Consider the following 13434-nt stretch of genomic DNA (forward strand, 5'->3'; position numbering starts at 1 on the left):
GATAGATAGATAGATAGATAGATAGATAGATAGATAGATAGATAGATAGATAGATAGATAGATAGATAGATAGATAGATAGATAGATAGATAGATAGATAGATAGATAGATAGATAGATAGATAGATAGATAGATAGATAGATAGATAGATAGATAGATAGATAGATAGATAGATAGATAGATAGATAGATAGAGACCTGAGTCTGAATTGCATACCATAAACATGAGCTGATATGACAATAAAAAAATCCTTAAATATTATTAAAAACCCCAACTTCAACTTAACCTAAACTAACTCAACTAAATGTATTAGTTTCCTAAAGGAGTTGTCAGGAGAGATTTTAACAAATTGGTGTGATGTGACAAGTAGCAGTTCAAAAATGACTGATTTCATTCAAAAGTGTGAAAACTACAGGTATGTACACTACTTATTACCTCCAACATATGCATGTGTTTCTTTCTTCTTTTTTTTATTAAAAAATGAATAAAATTATCAATTTAATCAATTTATCCCCTATCTACTGAAGTTATGGCACACATCTATCTTTAGCTGCTTTTTTTTCCTAGCCATGTAAACAAAAATATATAAATATACATGTTTATATAATACATAATAATAATGAAATATTTTTGTCTTTTTTCCTCCATAGATAGAAATTTCAATAAAGTACAATGATGTACACTAAATGAAGGTCACGAAGCTGATGACGCCCACATCTGCCATTTTTCCATTGGTTGGCAGAAAGAATAGGTTGAATCTCATTGGTTGATAAAACCCGGAAGTAAAAATCTAGCCAATCCGCAGAATAAAAAGGTTTGACATCTTACGTTTGACCTGTCTGCTTCCTTCCACAGCTAGTTCCCGGTCCAGCAGCCCCAGCATCCACTGTTAAAGATCAGTTTATTGAAGTGATTTTCATTAATTTTAATATATTTACAGAAACAGGTTAACGACAAAGATGGCCGTCTACAAAATCGTGCTGATTCGCCACGGAGAGAGCAACTGGAACCAGGAGAATCGCTTCTGCGGCTGGTTCGATGCAGACCTGAGCGAAACCGGAGAGAAGGAGGCGAAGAGAGGAGGACAGGCCCTGAAAGGTGGGAAACTTACTGTGTTTGGTTTTCCTCTGTCATAATATCCGGTTTAATATGATGTCAGGGCAGCTGCAACGCAGTTTGTCATGAACTGGACCCGAACCTGAGTGATTCAAAGGGCAGACATGGCGCTTCACTGTGGCTGCAGTGCTGCAGACATCACTGTCACAAAACAGCAAGAGGCAATGTTTAAATCAATATGCACACGTGGTTTATTGTGTATGCTACAACACAGCTGAGTTATATTGACATCCCCATTTGTTTCTTACTTTCATTATAATTTTAGAACTGCAAGCAAAAATTTAAAGATATTGAGGATAATTAGACCAAAAAATAGACTGGGAAAACCAGGATGGTTAACCACACAATCAGCAGAAAGAAAAGCAACTGTTTTACAAAAGGCTCTTTAAAAATAAAAAAAATCAGCCTTTTTTTCTGTTTTATGTTGACTAATAACATATCTAAAGCTTTTGAACTACATTTTCCAGTTGAAAACATCATATATGACTCTTAAAACAGCTTACACCAACCTTAATTAATTAATTAATAATCAAAATAAACTGTCGTATTGATCAATAGTGAAAACACACCTTTGTAAAGCTAAAGGTTGCCACATGTTGGGCTTGGGACTCGTTTTATGAAACTTCTAATACAACATTTTTATTTATTGTCTATTATGTATGGTTTTTTTTTTAACCATCTGATAATATTTTTTCTTCTGCAACAATCAAGTTTTTCTATGAGGATTATAAAAGTAAGCGCTTTTTAGGTATAAAATAAAATAAAAAATATTTAAAATTTTGTTTGATCATGTAGAATTAGATACAGATATTGTAACAACTTTTGTATTAAGCTATTTATAACATTATCTGCACAAGAGACGTGCTGTTAAATGTGTCGTGAGAAAACTGCAGCTCCCATTGTTATTTCTAAGGTTTGAAAAATAAAAGAGCTGTCTGAAACGTCACAGATGCTGGGTTCGAGTTTGATATTTGCTACACCTCTGTGCTGAAGCGGGCCATCAGGACACTGTGGCTCGTCTTGGACAGCATCGACCAGATGTGGGTGCCGGTGCATCGGACCTGGCGGCTCAACGAGCGCCACTATGGAGGCTTGACGGGGCTGAACAAGGCCGAGACGGCTGCCAAACATGGAGAGGCTCAAGTCAAGATCTGGAGGCGCTCGTTTGACATCCCCCCTCCTTCTATGGGCCCAGAACATGACTACTATAGTATCATCAGCAAGGTGAGATATGATATCTTCAGTGCAAACACACAGACAATGAGCTGTGTTGACATGTAAGGGAAAAGAGAGGTTATGCACATATTGACCAACTAGCAACAAAAAAAAAGGCATGAGTGAAATCAGCAGTGACAGTAGTGGGTTTAAAGTCATGGATTATGATCTTTTGTCTGCTGCAAAATCCACCTGAATGTCAAAACTTTTCACTTATTTATGCAACATCAAATGAAACCTTCCAGTCGTGGTGGTGTGCTAACTCACTATTTGCTAGCAGCGTTGCAAAAGTTATTGCCTAATAGCTTGTAGAGTTAATTTGTAACTAGGAAGGTTGAATTTGGGGTTCAAGTTCAAAGTTTAGTTAAAGTGGAAGCAAACTGATAACGTCTTGACAGATGTGGGCACTGGGCAGTTGTTTTAATGTATTAGGGCAGGCTTTATATTTAGGTACTCTCTCTGGTTGTTTTTTTTTTTGGAAACAAGATGCCAAGCATTTCAATAATCTAATATGCTTGTTAGGCAGAATAATCAAATGTTGCATTAAAAAAACACATCTAAATTGTCTTTTTTTTGGTAACAATTGCTAGTTCAATAAATCAAATCAAGGATTAACCTGTATAAATAAAGGTTGAATGCAAAAGTCATTATTTTTGGAAAGTGGCTATATATTTAATTTCACTAAACAAAAATGATATTTTCAGATTATAGAAAGAGGACACAGTTTTTTTTACTTCCTTTTCCAAAAAACACCAAAGACGCTTCGTTATGTTACCAACTGATGGTTGAAGGGCTCAGTCCAGATATTTATTGCTATTGTTTAAGATGTGACGGTGAACTGTGCAATAGAATTCATGAAGATGGTGCCATCACTCTGAAACAGTAGTCTTTAGACATAATTTAACAATTCATACAAGCTATTATAAGTCGTTACATGTTTGAAACAACAAGGTATTTATTATTAGAGACAGGACCAGAAGCCAGAAGATGAGTCACAAATGAATAGCACCCCCTAGTGGCTGGTCGCAGTACAGTACAGTTTTTAAGTTCCGGCTCCCCATCTAATCAAATGGGACATTTTCTTGAGTAAGAACAACAAAAAATATATATTTCATTTAATTTTTTCATGTGTTTATTTTATTTTATTGTTGATTCATGTAGCTTTTATCTTGCTGCAGCTTGTTCTTTTCTATATGTTTAGTTATTTAAAGATTTCATAAAAGTGTCACGGGTCACTGTGATTGACATGGTGACAGCCTGTTAGTAATTTATGAGGGTGGGTGCATGACAAGAAAGAAGCAAGTCAAAGATAATGGATGGATGGAACAGCCCCACATATCTAGTGCGTAATATTTGGCTCCAGAAATACAACATGGCAGCTTCTAAAAATCTTAAAATTTTTAGACTCCAGTTTTAAACAATGAGAGTTAATGGAGTCACTTTGTCCATCTTTGTTCATAGAAAACTATCACTCATAATAATCATTCAGGAGTCTAGGATTTGAACAAAGTTGCAATATACTTGTAAGGAGAGAAGATCATTTTACAGCATGAGCAAGACTTTTTTGAAAGTTTAACACACACATTGATACAGTTCTCTATAATTCTTGTTTGCTTGGGAGTCACTTCTTATTTCACCGTCTTGGTCTGCATCCTAGGAACACCTTATTTCACTCACATGGATCCTCTTTGGATCCATTTGATGGAATGGCTTTGTTCGTTTGTTTCCACTTGTTGGTATCTTTAATTTTACAAAAGTTACAACATAGTGCTTTTAAGAAAACACAATGGGAATAGGAAGTGATGCATTATTTTTCTAACGTTTGTGTTGATGGTTTGAAATGCACAAATCTTTCAGTTGTATTGTGCTTTTTTTTTTTTTTTCCATTTACACTTTATTTATACAGGTAGTCTCATTGAGTCACGAGAACTCAATTTCAAAGAGACTTGTATTTGGAGCAGATGGTTGGGGTTAAGGGCCTTGCTCAGGGGCCCAGATTGAGGCAAATGAAAATGGAAGCAGGTGTGGGACTTTCATATTTTCCACCCACATTTTGATGTTGACGGTACTGGGAGTTGAACCTGCGGCTTTCCGATCACAGACCAATCTTCTCTAACCTCTGTGCCACCACTCCCCCTGAACCACTTTGGTTAAAGCTGGATCTGCAAAATTCAGATATGTTTCGTGTTTTGCAGTTTTGATAAACGTTTTGCGTTCCAACCTGAGTTTTGCTTCCACTATTTAATTTCTCCTTGTTATTAATATATCAGCATGATGTTTGACATAGTTCCTCTTGAAACAAAGCTCAACAATAACTCATCAGATTTTGTTAGCTATGTTAGCTAATTTATGTACCATCAACATACTTATTTTTGTCCAGATGTTGGCAGATTATCCAGTCTAAAATGTGATGTCTTTGCTTTTTTTCTTAACACTGATGCTGTCTTTGCAGGATCGCCGCTACGCAGACCTGACTGAGGAGCAGCTGCCGTCCTGCGAGAGTCTTAAGGACACCATTGCACGTGCGCTACCTTTCTGGAACGAGGAGATCGCCCCTCAGATCAAACAGGGAAAGAGGGTGCTCATCGCTGCCCATGGAAACAGTTTGAGGGGAATTGTCAAGCACCTGGAGGGTGGGTGATAATGAGTAATTAACACCGTTCGTTTAAAAGGCCTTACCTGCTACTTCTGAATAATAATTCTGCAACATCCACGTTGCAGACGATTTTGTTAATGTTTTTTTCCCCTGTCTGTTTCCACCTGTAGGAATGTCAGATGAAGCAATCATGGAACTGAACCTGCCAACAGGCATTCCGATCCTCTACGAGCTCGACAAGAACCTGAAGCCAGTGAAGCCGATGCAGTTCCTGGGAGATGAGGAGACTGTACGCAAAGCCATGGAGGCTGTTGCTGCTCAGGGAAAAGCCAAGAAGTAAAAGCACAGGCAAAATCCAAATGGCCTACTCTGTGTGCAATGTTATAACTTGTCCCTAACAGCAGGCCTCAGATTAGTGTATTTTCCAAACCATAACTTATATTGTAGTATATTCAATATGCTCTAAAGCAGACATCCTCTCCTTGCTGTGTATGGGAATGGTAGATTGATGGGCTGTGATATATCGGAGCCATTGAAGCTATAACTCAAGAGTTTGTGTATAATTTAGGGAAAATGGTATATTATAACAAATGAGAAGCTCTGGACTGAAATGAATAGTACTGCTGATAAATGTCAGTCTTTAGCTGTGGTGTCATAAAATTAATTTATTAAATGTTAAATGAAAAGACTAAATGCTTTCCTGTGGCCCTTATATCATCATCATCATTTTGAAACCTTCAAGCTACAGTTTGAGTTTTGTGCTAAGGTTGGGAATGCACTTCACATCAAGAGAGAAGATGCCTCTTGTAGTAAATGTGTGCTTCAAGGCAGACAATGTTTTGTGCACTGAAGGTGATGGGGTTGTGCCATAAACCACTTTTTTTATGGATCATGGTTGTGTTCTGTGATAGTGTGTTATAAACTAAATTTAAAAAGAAAATGTACTCATTGGCGTTTATGAGGATGTTGCTAGCAAAGTTTTCAAGGCATGCAGTCTCTTGAGCGGGGGGTTTAGGTTGAACGGTTAAATAGTTCTCGTCTGTTTGTCTTCTCTATGTTCAGTCTTTCTGAATGTTGTCATGGTGTTGTCTGATATTTAGTATGTCATTTTAAACATACTATACTATTGCTTTGCTCAGTTTTGCACCATATACATAAGCAAGCATTTTATTCAAATTAAAAAGTTTCAGTGTTTACAAAATCAGAAAAGTTCTCAAAAAAGAACCTTTGTTGTGTTTGTTTTTACTATATTTGGCCCATCGATGTCTATTGTTTTTCCTGCTAAAAATCCCATCATGTCTTACAGTGTTGGTGCTTCTCTTTATAGTTTGCATTTGTTTTGTCTGCATTGGGCAAATGTACCATGAAAGCTCTGATCTAATAAATGTAAAATTATGGGACAATATTATGTCTGCTTATCTTCAATTATAATATTTGATGTGCATATTTGTCTTCATTCTCTTGTAATTAAATTATTGGTATTGCTATTATTTATATATAAAAATTATATATATATATATATATATATATATATATATATATATATATATATAAATATAAATAAATAAAAAAAATATATATATAATTTGTTTTATTTATTTATTTATTTTTTTTTACCACGTCTTGGTTTGACTCAAATTTATTTTGGCGTATTCTTAACTATTGGCATGTTTTGAGTTTCTTACGAGTAATTATTCAAAATATATTTTATAAAATAAAGTGATCCATGTGTACTTAACTTTAGTGACTAAATATATACAATATACTGCATATCACCAGGTACCTAAAGGCACAACTGGGCACGGGAGACACAAGACGAGATTAGTCGCCGCCATCTTCCTAGGTGCTACCCCACTGTACTATTGAAGCAACTCATTAATACCTTAAGCATGTTGTAAACAGTGTCGTTAGTCCAAAAATGCTTAAAAAAAACTTAAACAATGTTATTCAGGTTGTGAAAGCAGGTGGCAAGAGTATGATGTAATGAGCTAAGATATGTTTTATTTCGTTGCCTACATTCTTGGTTTTGACTTCAAGTTCCATAATGCATTGTGAAACAACAGCGGTGCTCGTGCGAGCGGGAGAAGTTCCGAGGAAATTAGTGTAAAATCGAACTGGCTTCACGTTATTCCGTTCTTGTTGTCATGACTAAATTTCACAATATTGAAAATGAATAAAGCCTCCGAAAACCAAGGAAATGCAGGGTAAGAAAACCTAGAGCTTTGTTTTTATCTCATTGCTAACCGCCTAGCGAAACATCACTTCCTGATACAGCGACTGGTCATTTTATTGTAGTGATCTACCCGTCTTAAGAGTACATGCCATGAGCCATTTAGAAGTATGTATTTTAGGTTCTTACAATTAATGTTTGGTAATTTAATGAATATGATTAATTAAAGCCAAGTAATGCTACTGTCGTGTTGTTTAATTCATACAAACACGTCTGTTTACCTCCTTCCTAGCTAACCTTAGCTAGCTAGTGGACTGGCTAGCTTTGTTTGTGGTTGTGCGTTTGTTTATGTTTGAAAAGTAAATTAACTGTCTTAGATTTCAAAGGTTTAACTGGTGTTACTATTGTGTAAGGACAAAACCACGTGTGGTAACTCCATAACATTGTATCTCAAATATTTACTACTGCTGCTGGAGTCGTGTCATCATCAGTTAGCTTTCTGTGTTTAGTAGAACAGTACTGTATTATGAAAAGGTACTGAGCTGGTGTATGTCTCCCTTTTCCTGGGTGTGAAGTTAGTGTTCAGTTTGATATGCGAGCCCACATCTTATTATTTTTTAGTATCAATTTAAAGTTGGAGAGCAAACAAAACCTGTTTGTCTAAAACATTGACTTACTTTCCTCTGAATTTCCTCCCAGAACGCTTGAAGATTACTTCTGTCCGAGGAGTAACAAAGGTAAGACAAAAAAAATGATTTGATAATATTCTGCTTGCATAGACTTTAAACATGTTTACTTTTCACTGAGTGCGTTAAAATGAGGTAATGGCCAGTTTTTTTATTTTTATTTTGTAAAAGAATTGAACAATTTCATTAATTTTCAAATACAAACAAAAAACATGCCAACATTTTCCATCCACTTTAAACAATTTTCCATAAACAAAACTACTGGTATTTTATAAAATAGATCATTTATACACTTTATTTGACTTTGTGGGCTCTCTGTGTCACTGACATGTTCACATTTTTTATCATACAAGACAGACTGTTTTTTGATGTATGCAAATATTATTGGTCCTTTACTCGAATATTCAGTTGTACATTTAATACACGAAACATTTACTGTTTAATATTACAAAACATACGTAAACGTTTAGGATAATGATATTAACGAGATATATGGAAAAGTTGGCACAACTTTTTTACATAATTGTGTTTAGGATCTAACCAAAAGTTTATTACTACAAAAAAAAAGTAAATCTAGAAATACTACTGTATATTTGCCACCAGTGTTAAATTTCAATACAAGTAGTGTTTTTGCTAAAAAATAAAATAAAATAATGGAGCTATCCCTTCAGAGTGCTAACTTTTTTTTTTTTCCTCTAGTTATGGGTCCTGAACTTCAACAGAACTCCCTACGACGTTTCACTTTTCCCCAAGAAACTCCAATGAGGCCCTCTCAAGTCCCTAACCTGCTTTCTCATCCTCCTCCCAGAAGAGTTTTGCCACTTCAGACACCAGAGCAATGCAACAACGGTGGATTTAGCTCACAATGTCAGCTTTCTCATCTAGCAAGAAGTGTAAATTTATCAGGATTTGTTCCAAACAACCCAACTAACATTGATTTCCCTATGAATCATTTACCAAAAGGAAGCCTGGGCCCAAAACGCCTAGTTCAACCTCCTGCGCCTGTTTCAAACACACCAGCTAACATTTGCTCTTCAGCATATATGCCACTGCCTACGCCAAGGGAAAGATCAGGTCCACAGCTGGGCAGTGTGCCATCTGGGCTAGGACATTTTTGCTCATCTCAGCTTGTTCCACCAAGCCCGGGTACCAATAATATTTCATCAGATAGACCCTATTCTCCATCCACTAAATTTGTGAAGAATTTCAGCAGCCACCCCACACCTACCCACTCTAGGAGTGACCAAGAGCCTGATTTTAAAGTCACACCTTCTGTCTCAGGAAATTATGATGATAAAGCACAAAAACAAGAACATTTTACGGTATTTTCCTTTTTTCTATATATTGTATATTACTTTTTCTGTTTTGTCTGTTGTGGAAATGTCATTTTGTCCTTTGTCAACTGTCTGACCTCTAGCAGCCAAGTCATGCTGAATTGTTGTGAGTTTAAACATTTGCTTTGCCTTGTTCCATGCTCTCAAGTAAGAAGTTTCATGCCTGCTGTTGAGTAGCAGGGAACTTCCTTGAGCTTTGTGAAGCCCTAAAGGGGCTACCAGAGTTTGTACAAATATCCCGTTCACAGGGATCTTTGGGTCTGTGGGTCTGATGATGTTGCTCTTCTGTGCTGGGCCTAGGCCTGTCGCAATAAACAATAAATCAATTAATCGCATGATAAATGAAAATTATCAACCTCATTTTCATTTATCGGCTTTATCCTTTCTTTGTGTCTCTCTCTACTGAAGACACTGGTTGACAAAAGGCTCAACTTCAGTGCTCTTCACTGACCCCTCCCATTCTCTTTTTTTCTTTTAAAATCTATTTTAATCGTCGAAAATTGCGTTTTTGGATCATTAAATGCAGCTAAGCTACGAGTGAAGCTAACAGGCCGTCCTCAGGGAAAAAAACGTCTCGTCTTGTTGAAGCTCCAAAATTCATGGTTGAAACCCGTGCCTTCATGTAAAAAGTTGTTTTTCTCTGCAAAAAGAAGCTGAGAACTTGTTTACTGATTTTTGAAAAATTTTTTATTAAAAGCTTTGTGTGAAAAATGCTATGCTAAAGAGCTCAAACCACACTGAGCATTCGCCATTTTGAGAACTGAAAAAATGGGAGGAGAGACAGCCCATGTCATGTCAAGGGGTCTCCCTCCCATTTTTCTTAAAGAGACACGTTGCTTGCTCCCTCACTATCCATCCTTCGGTTCAAACGGTCTTATACTGCTATCCAGTGTTCAAAAAAAGGTGCTGCACTCAAAATAAATTACCAACATTTCTTCTTAAATTTGACAGTAATTACTAATTATTGTCAAATTTCAAATGATATTATCGTTTATCGCAATAATTTTTGAGACAATTAATCACCAAGCAAAATTTGTTATCATGGCAGGCCTAGCTGGGCCGTCCTTTTGACCAGTGGCTGTTTAGTTTCCCCTATGTACTCAGACCACTGTGAATAGCAAGCAGCCATCAGGGTGCTAACAATGCATTGTTAGGTTGATGGACCTCCTTGATCATGTGAACAGCTTGTTTTGAATGTCAACAACAAACTGGTTGATCCACTATGAGAAGGTGCTATTTATAAGACTGAGCTGAATACAGCACCTCAGGCTGAAGAAGTCTTTCGGATGAAAGACGAAACGTTTCTTCTGTTATTTGAACCTGTCCAGATGACCAGACTTAACTTTTTTTTTAGATTTTTCAACCTGGATTATTGAGCATGCATCAGGATACATGACCTGAACCATTTTGATTTATTAATAATTTTGTCTTGTCATTCATTCTAGTTTTAGTAGGCAGAGAAATGTACCTGCTCCAGAATGTCCCCAACATGCACTTATCAGAAAGGACTTTAGGACCACACTTCTAAAATTGAGCAGATCACCTTTTTGCCTCTATAACAAATCTGATCATTTGAGTGTGAATTAAGAAAATCTCGGGATGTTCCTGGTTGTTTTCTACTGGCATATACACACAAATCCTGTGGATTTTGTAATGAGGTCTCTGTGGATTAGATTTTCTTTTCACGGATGCTATCAGATCTTTGGGTCTGTATCAGTGGAGTCTGAAATTAAACACTTTGGTCTTTACTGTGTTGTTGGAGGTTGAGAGCTATTGCCATCAAAATTCTTTTTTAGAATTATAATAATACAATCCCAATATTTTCAGACAGATTTTTATTATTTTAAATTTGTTTGAAACATCAGTGTTGATTTATAAATCTGAATTTTTCGTAAAGCACTGTTTGTGTAAAACTAACCATATTACTTTTTTTTTTGTTCTTTCACTGTGAACAGATACCTTCAAGTGAAAACTCCATTCCAGGTAATATCGTCAAAGCAATTTGTCAATCGACAACAAAATGATTTTTAAGTTGTTTTTTCTTGTTTAACTGTCACATCAGTAGTACTTCAGAGTTTGTTGTTTTACTTGTAGTTTCAGTGGTTTGACAGTGTCACTGATCCTTTGGTAATGCCAACTTGCACAAATTAAGCAAGACCAGCATCACATACTTAAAAAATATATCTAGTTATAGTCCGTGTAAAATTATAAAGGTTTTCTCTTATCAATTTAGCATTGCTTTATGATCTCTAAAAGTAATTTTCTTTTTTTTTTTCATTAAAGGTTTGTGTTTGAACAACTTACTTTTTATACTGACACTGCTAGACAGTTTGTGGAAACGGAATATGTTTAAAATATTTATGTCTCTCTTGGTTTTCAGCAGTGAATTTGAATTCTCAGAAGAGATGCAGAGAGTTTGACCACTGTCATGAGAATATCAAGAAACCATGTCTTCAGGATGCAAACTCTGGCAGAACTCATACAACCAGTCCAACTCCTTGCATGTCATTAAGCGTTGCACTGGCCTCCCAGCCATCGTTGAAAAACTCTTCAGTCTTGGAATTACCACCCAACCCGACAGACAGCCATCTGCGTTCTAAGCTGGCATGTGGACAGTCGACGAGCTCAGAGTTATCCACATTCAAACCCACTCAGTCACACATCGCATCGCCACCCAAACGTTGTCTAATGCGGGCACCATCATTGGGGGCAATGCAAGTTTATATAACCACCACAAAGAATTTAGTGAAGTTAAGTTTATCATCAAGGCCCAGTGAAGAAAGTGTGGCAAAGGGAAATGAGGAAAACCATCAAAATGATGAATCGGATGCCTCTAAAGTATCTCAGCTGGACAACAGTGGCTCACATTGTGTTGATTCAGTCAGCCGTTCTCATAGTAGACACACAACTGCCTTACCGGTCAAGACCCAGAGCAGAGTTAATCAAATGGGAGAAAAAAAAGTGGACGGCACCACTTCCACACCGAAATCAAAACCAAGTTTGGCTTCACCGAGTGGTCGCACAGGAGAGCGCACTAAAACTAGCCGTGTACGAAGACCAGTGGTTCCTGACGATATAGATCTGCTTTTTACCCCCGACCCCTTGGTTTATGTCGTCAGCGCTTCGGGTAAGACTGCTAAGCCTAAGACAGCTGAGACAGCTGAGACAACTGTTAATGCACCAGCATCAGAGAAAGTTACCAGCCCTGCAACTAATGGCATTCCACCTGTTAGTGCATCATCTTGCCATATGACTCCCCACTTTAAAGTAGCAGAACCTACGCATACAGAGTCATCTACAGCACACGATCCTCTGGTCTCTTTGCCGATGGTGACTTTAAAGCGTGTCGAACCAGAAAAATTGCAGCTTTGTTCTGAAAATAATGGACTCAAAGCCCCAAGGACTCCCAGCCCTTCTTCAGGAAGGCAGTTTAAAAATGAGAGTGTTGAATCTCATCGTAAACAATCACCGTTACACTCTACTGGTGTAAGATCATCTGTAGAGATGGGTACAGCAGCCTCAGAACAAAAAAATCCCTCTCGGTGTGCTCAGTCTTTACCACTGGAGGGGCCCACAGGTGAGGAGAGTAAAAGTGAGATGAATGAAGACTGTCCTGATGATGTGGAGCTTGACCTGGGACTAAGCATCGCATACGAAATGGATCTAACCCAGAGCTCTGAAAGCAGTGAGGAAGAGCAGCTGGTCTCCCTCCAGGAGATGATGGAGCAAGTTACCAAACCTCCAGATACACCAGAAAAGGGCGTCTTCTCAGAGCCAAGCACACCTGGCCTTCACAGCTCCCAGTCAAAACATGTAAGCTCAGTTTGTTATATCTAACGTTATGGATCAATTGTGGACAAATCGTTATGGACAAATTTGCTCTTTTTTTAATTTACTTCTTCACTGTCACTTTTAACTTCTTGTAGCAGATACTTCCATCCACCACAAAGTCAGGAGTCTACAAGAACAATCTTGACCAGATGTTAAAGGAAATTAACAGAAACAAAATGTATGTCAGAACGTATGTCTTTTCCTTTGATTTTAACTATTGTCTGTGCGCATGAGGACTTACTGTTGTTTGTTCCTTGTCAGAGCTAAAGACATTGAAGCGCAGCTATTAACCGCATGCAAGGAAGACCTGTTGATATTGGCTGAATATGAGAAGGCAGAGGAGAACCAGGAGATCTCCAGTGAGCAGCAGTAAGGAAAACAGAACTATGTTGGCACACCACATTATTGTGCACAATCCCTACCCCAGAATTATATATATATATATATATATATATAAAAATTCTTTATTTAATTTTTTTTTTAATT

General features: G+C 37.1%; 2 protein-coding genes across 2 annotated transcripts in view; both read left to right on the top strand.

Annotated features, from left to right (window-relative positions):
- Positions 1-843: 843 nt before the first annotated feature.
- On the top strand, positions 844-6327 carry LOC119418391 (phosphoglycerate mutase 1). The gene is made up of 4 exons (XM_037685672.1): positions 844-1098; positions 2066-2340; positions 4784-4964; positions 5098-6327. Exons 1-4 carry the CDS (start codon positions 960-962, stop codon positions 5265-5267), a joined length of 765 nt encoding a protein of 254 aa, XP_037541600.1. The 5' UTR covers positions 844-959; the 3' UTR covers positions 5268-6327.
- Positions 6328-12444: 6117 nt separating this feature from the next.
- slf2 (SMC5-SMC6 complex localization factor 2) overlaps positions 12445-13434 on the top strand; it is a 9910-nt gene continuing 8920 nt past the window's right edge. Inside the window, exons 1-3 of the mRNA XM_037696448.1 lie at positions 12445-12939; positions 13068-13126; positions 13210-13282. Coding sequence (XP_037552376.1) covers positions 12445-12939; positions 13068-13126; positions 13210-13282 — 627 coding nt within the window. The remainder of the gene's footprint in view (positions 12940-13067; positions 13127-13209; positions 13283-13434) is intronic.

Source organism: Nematolebias whitei, chromosome 1 (genome assembly GCF_014905685.2).
Source record: "Nematolebias whitei isolate Nwh7 chromosome 1, NemWhi1, whole genome shotgun sequence".
NCBI lineage: Eukaryota > Metazoa > Chordata > Actinopteri > Cyprinodontiformes > Rivulidae > Nematolebias > Nematolebias whitei.

Excerpts from the sequence above, each read along its gene's own strand:
- LOC119418391 (XM_037685672.1), top strand. The coding sequence starts at position 960 with ATGGCCGTCTACAAAATCGTGCTGATTCGCCACGGAGAGAGCAACTGG. Across the intron at positions 2,341-4,783 it reads ACTATAGTATCATCAGCAAG|GATCGCCGCTACGCAGACCT; the intron begins GTGAGATATGAT and ends CTGTCTTTGCAG. Across the intron at positions 4,965-5,097 it reads AATTGTCAAGCACCTGGAGG|GAATGTCAGATGAAGCAATC; the intron begins GTGGGTGATAAT and ends TTCCACCTGTAG.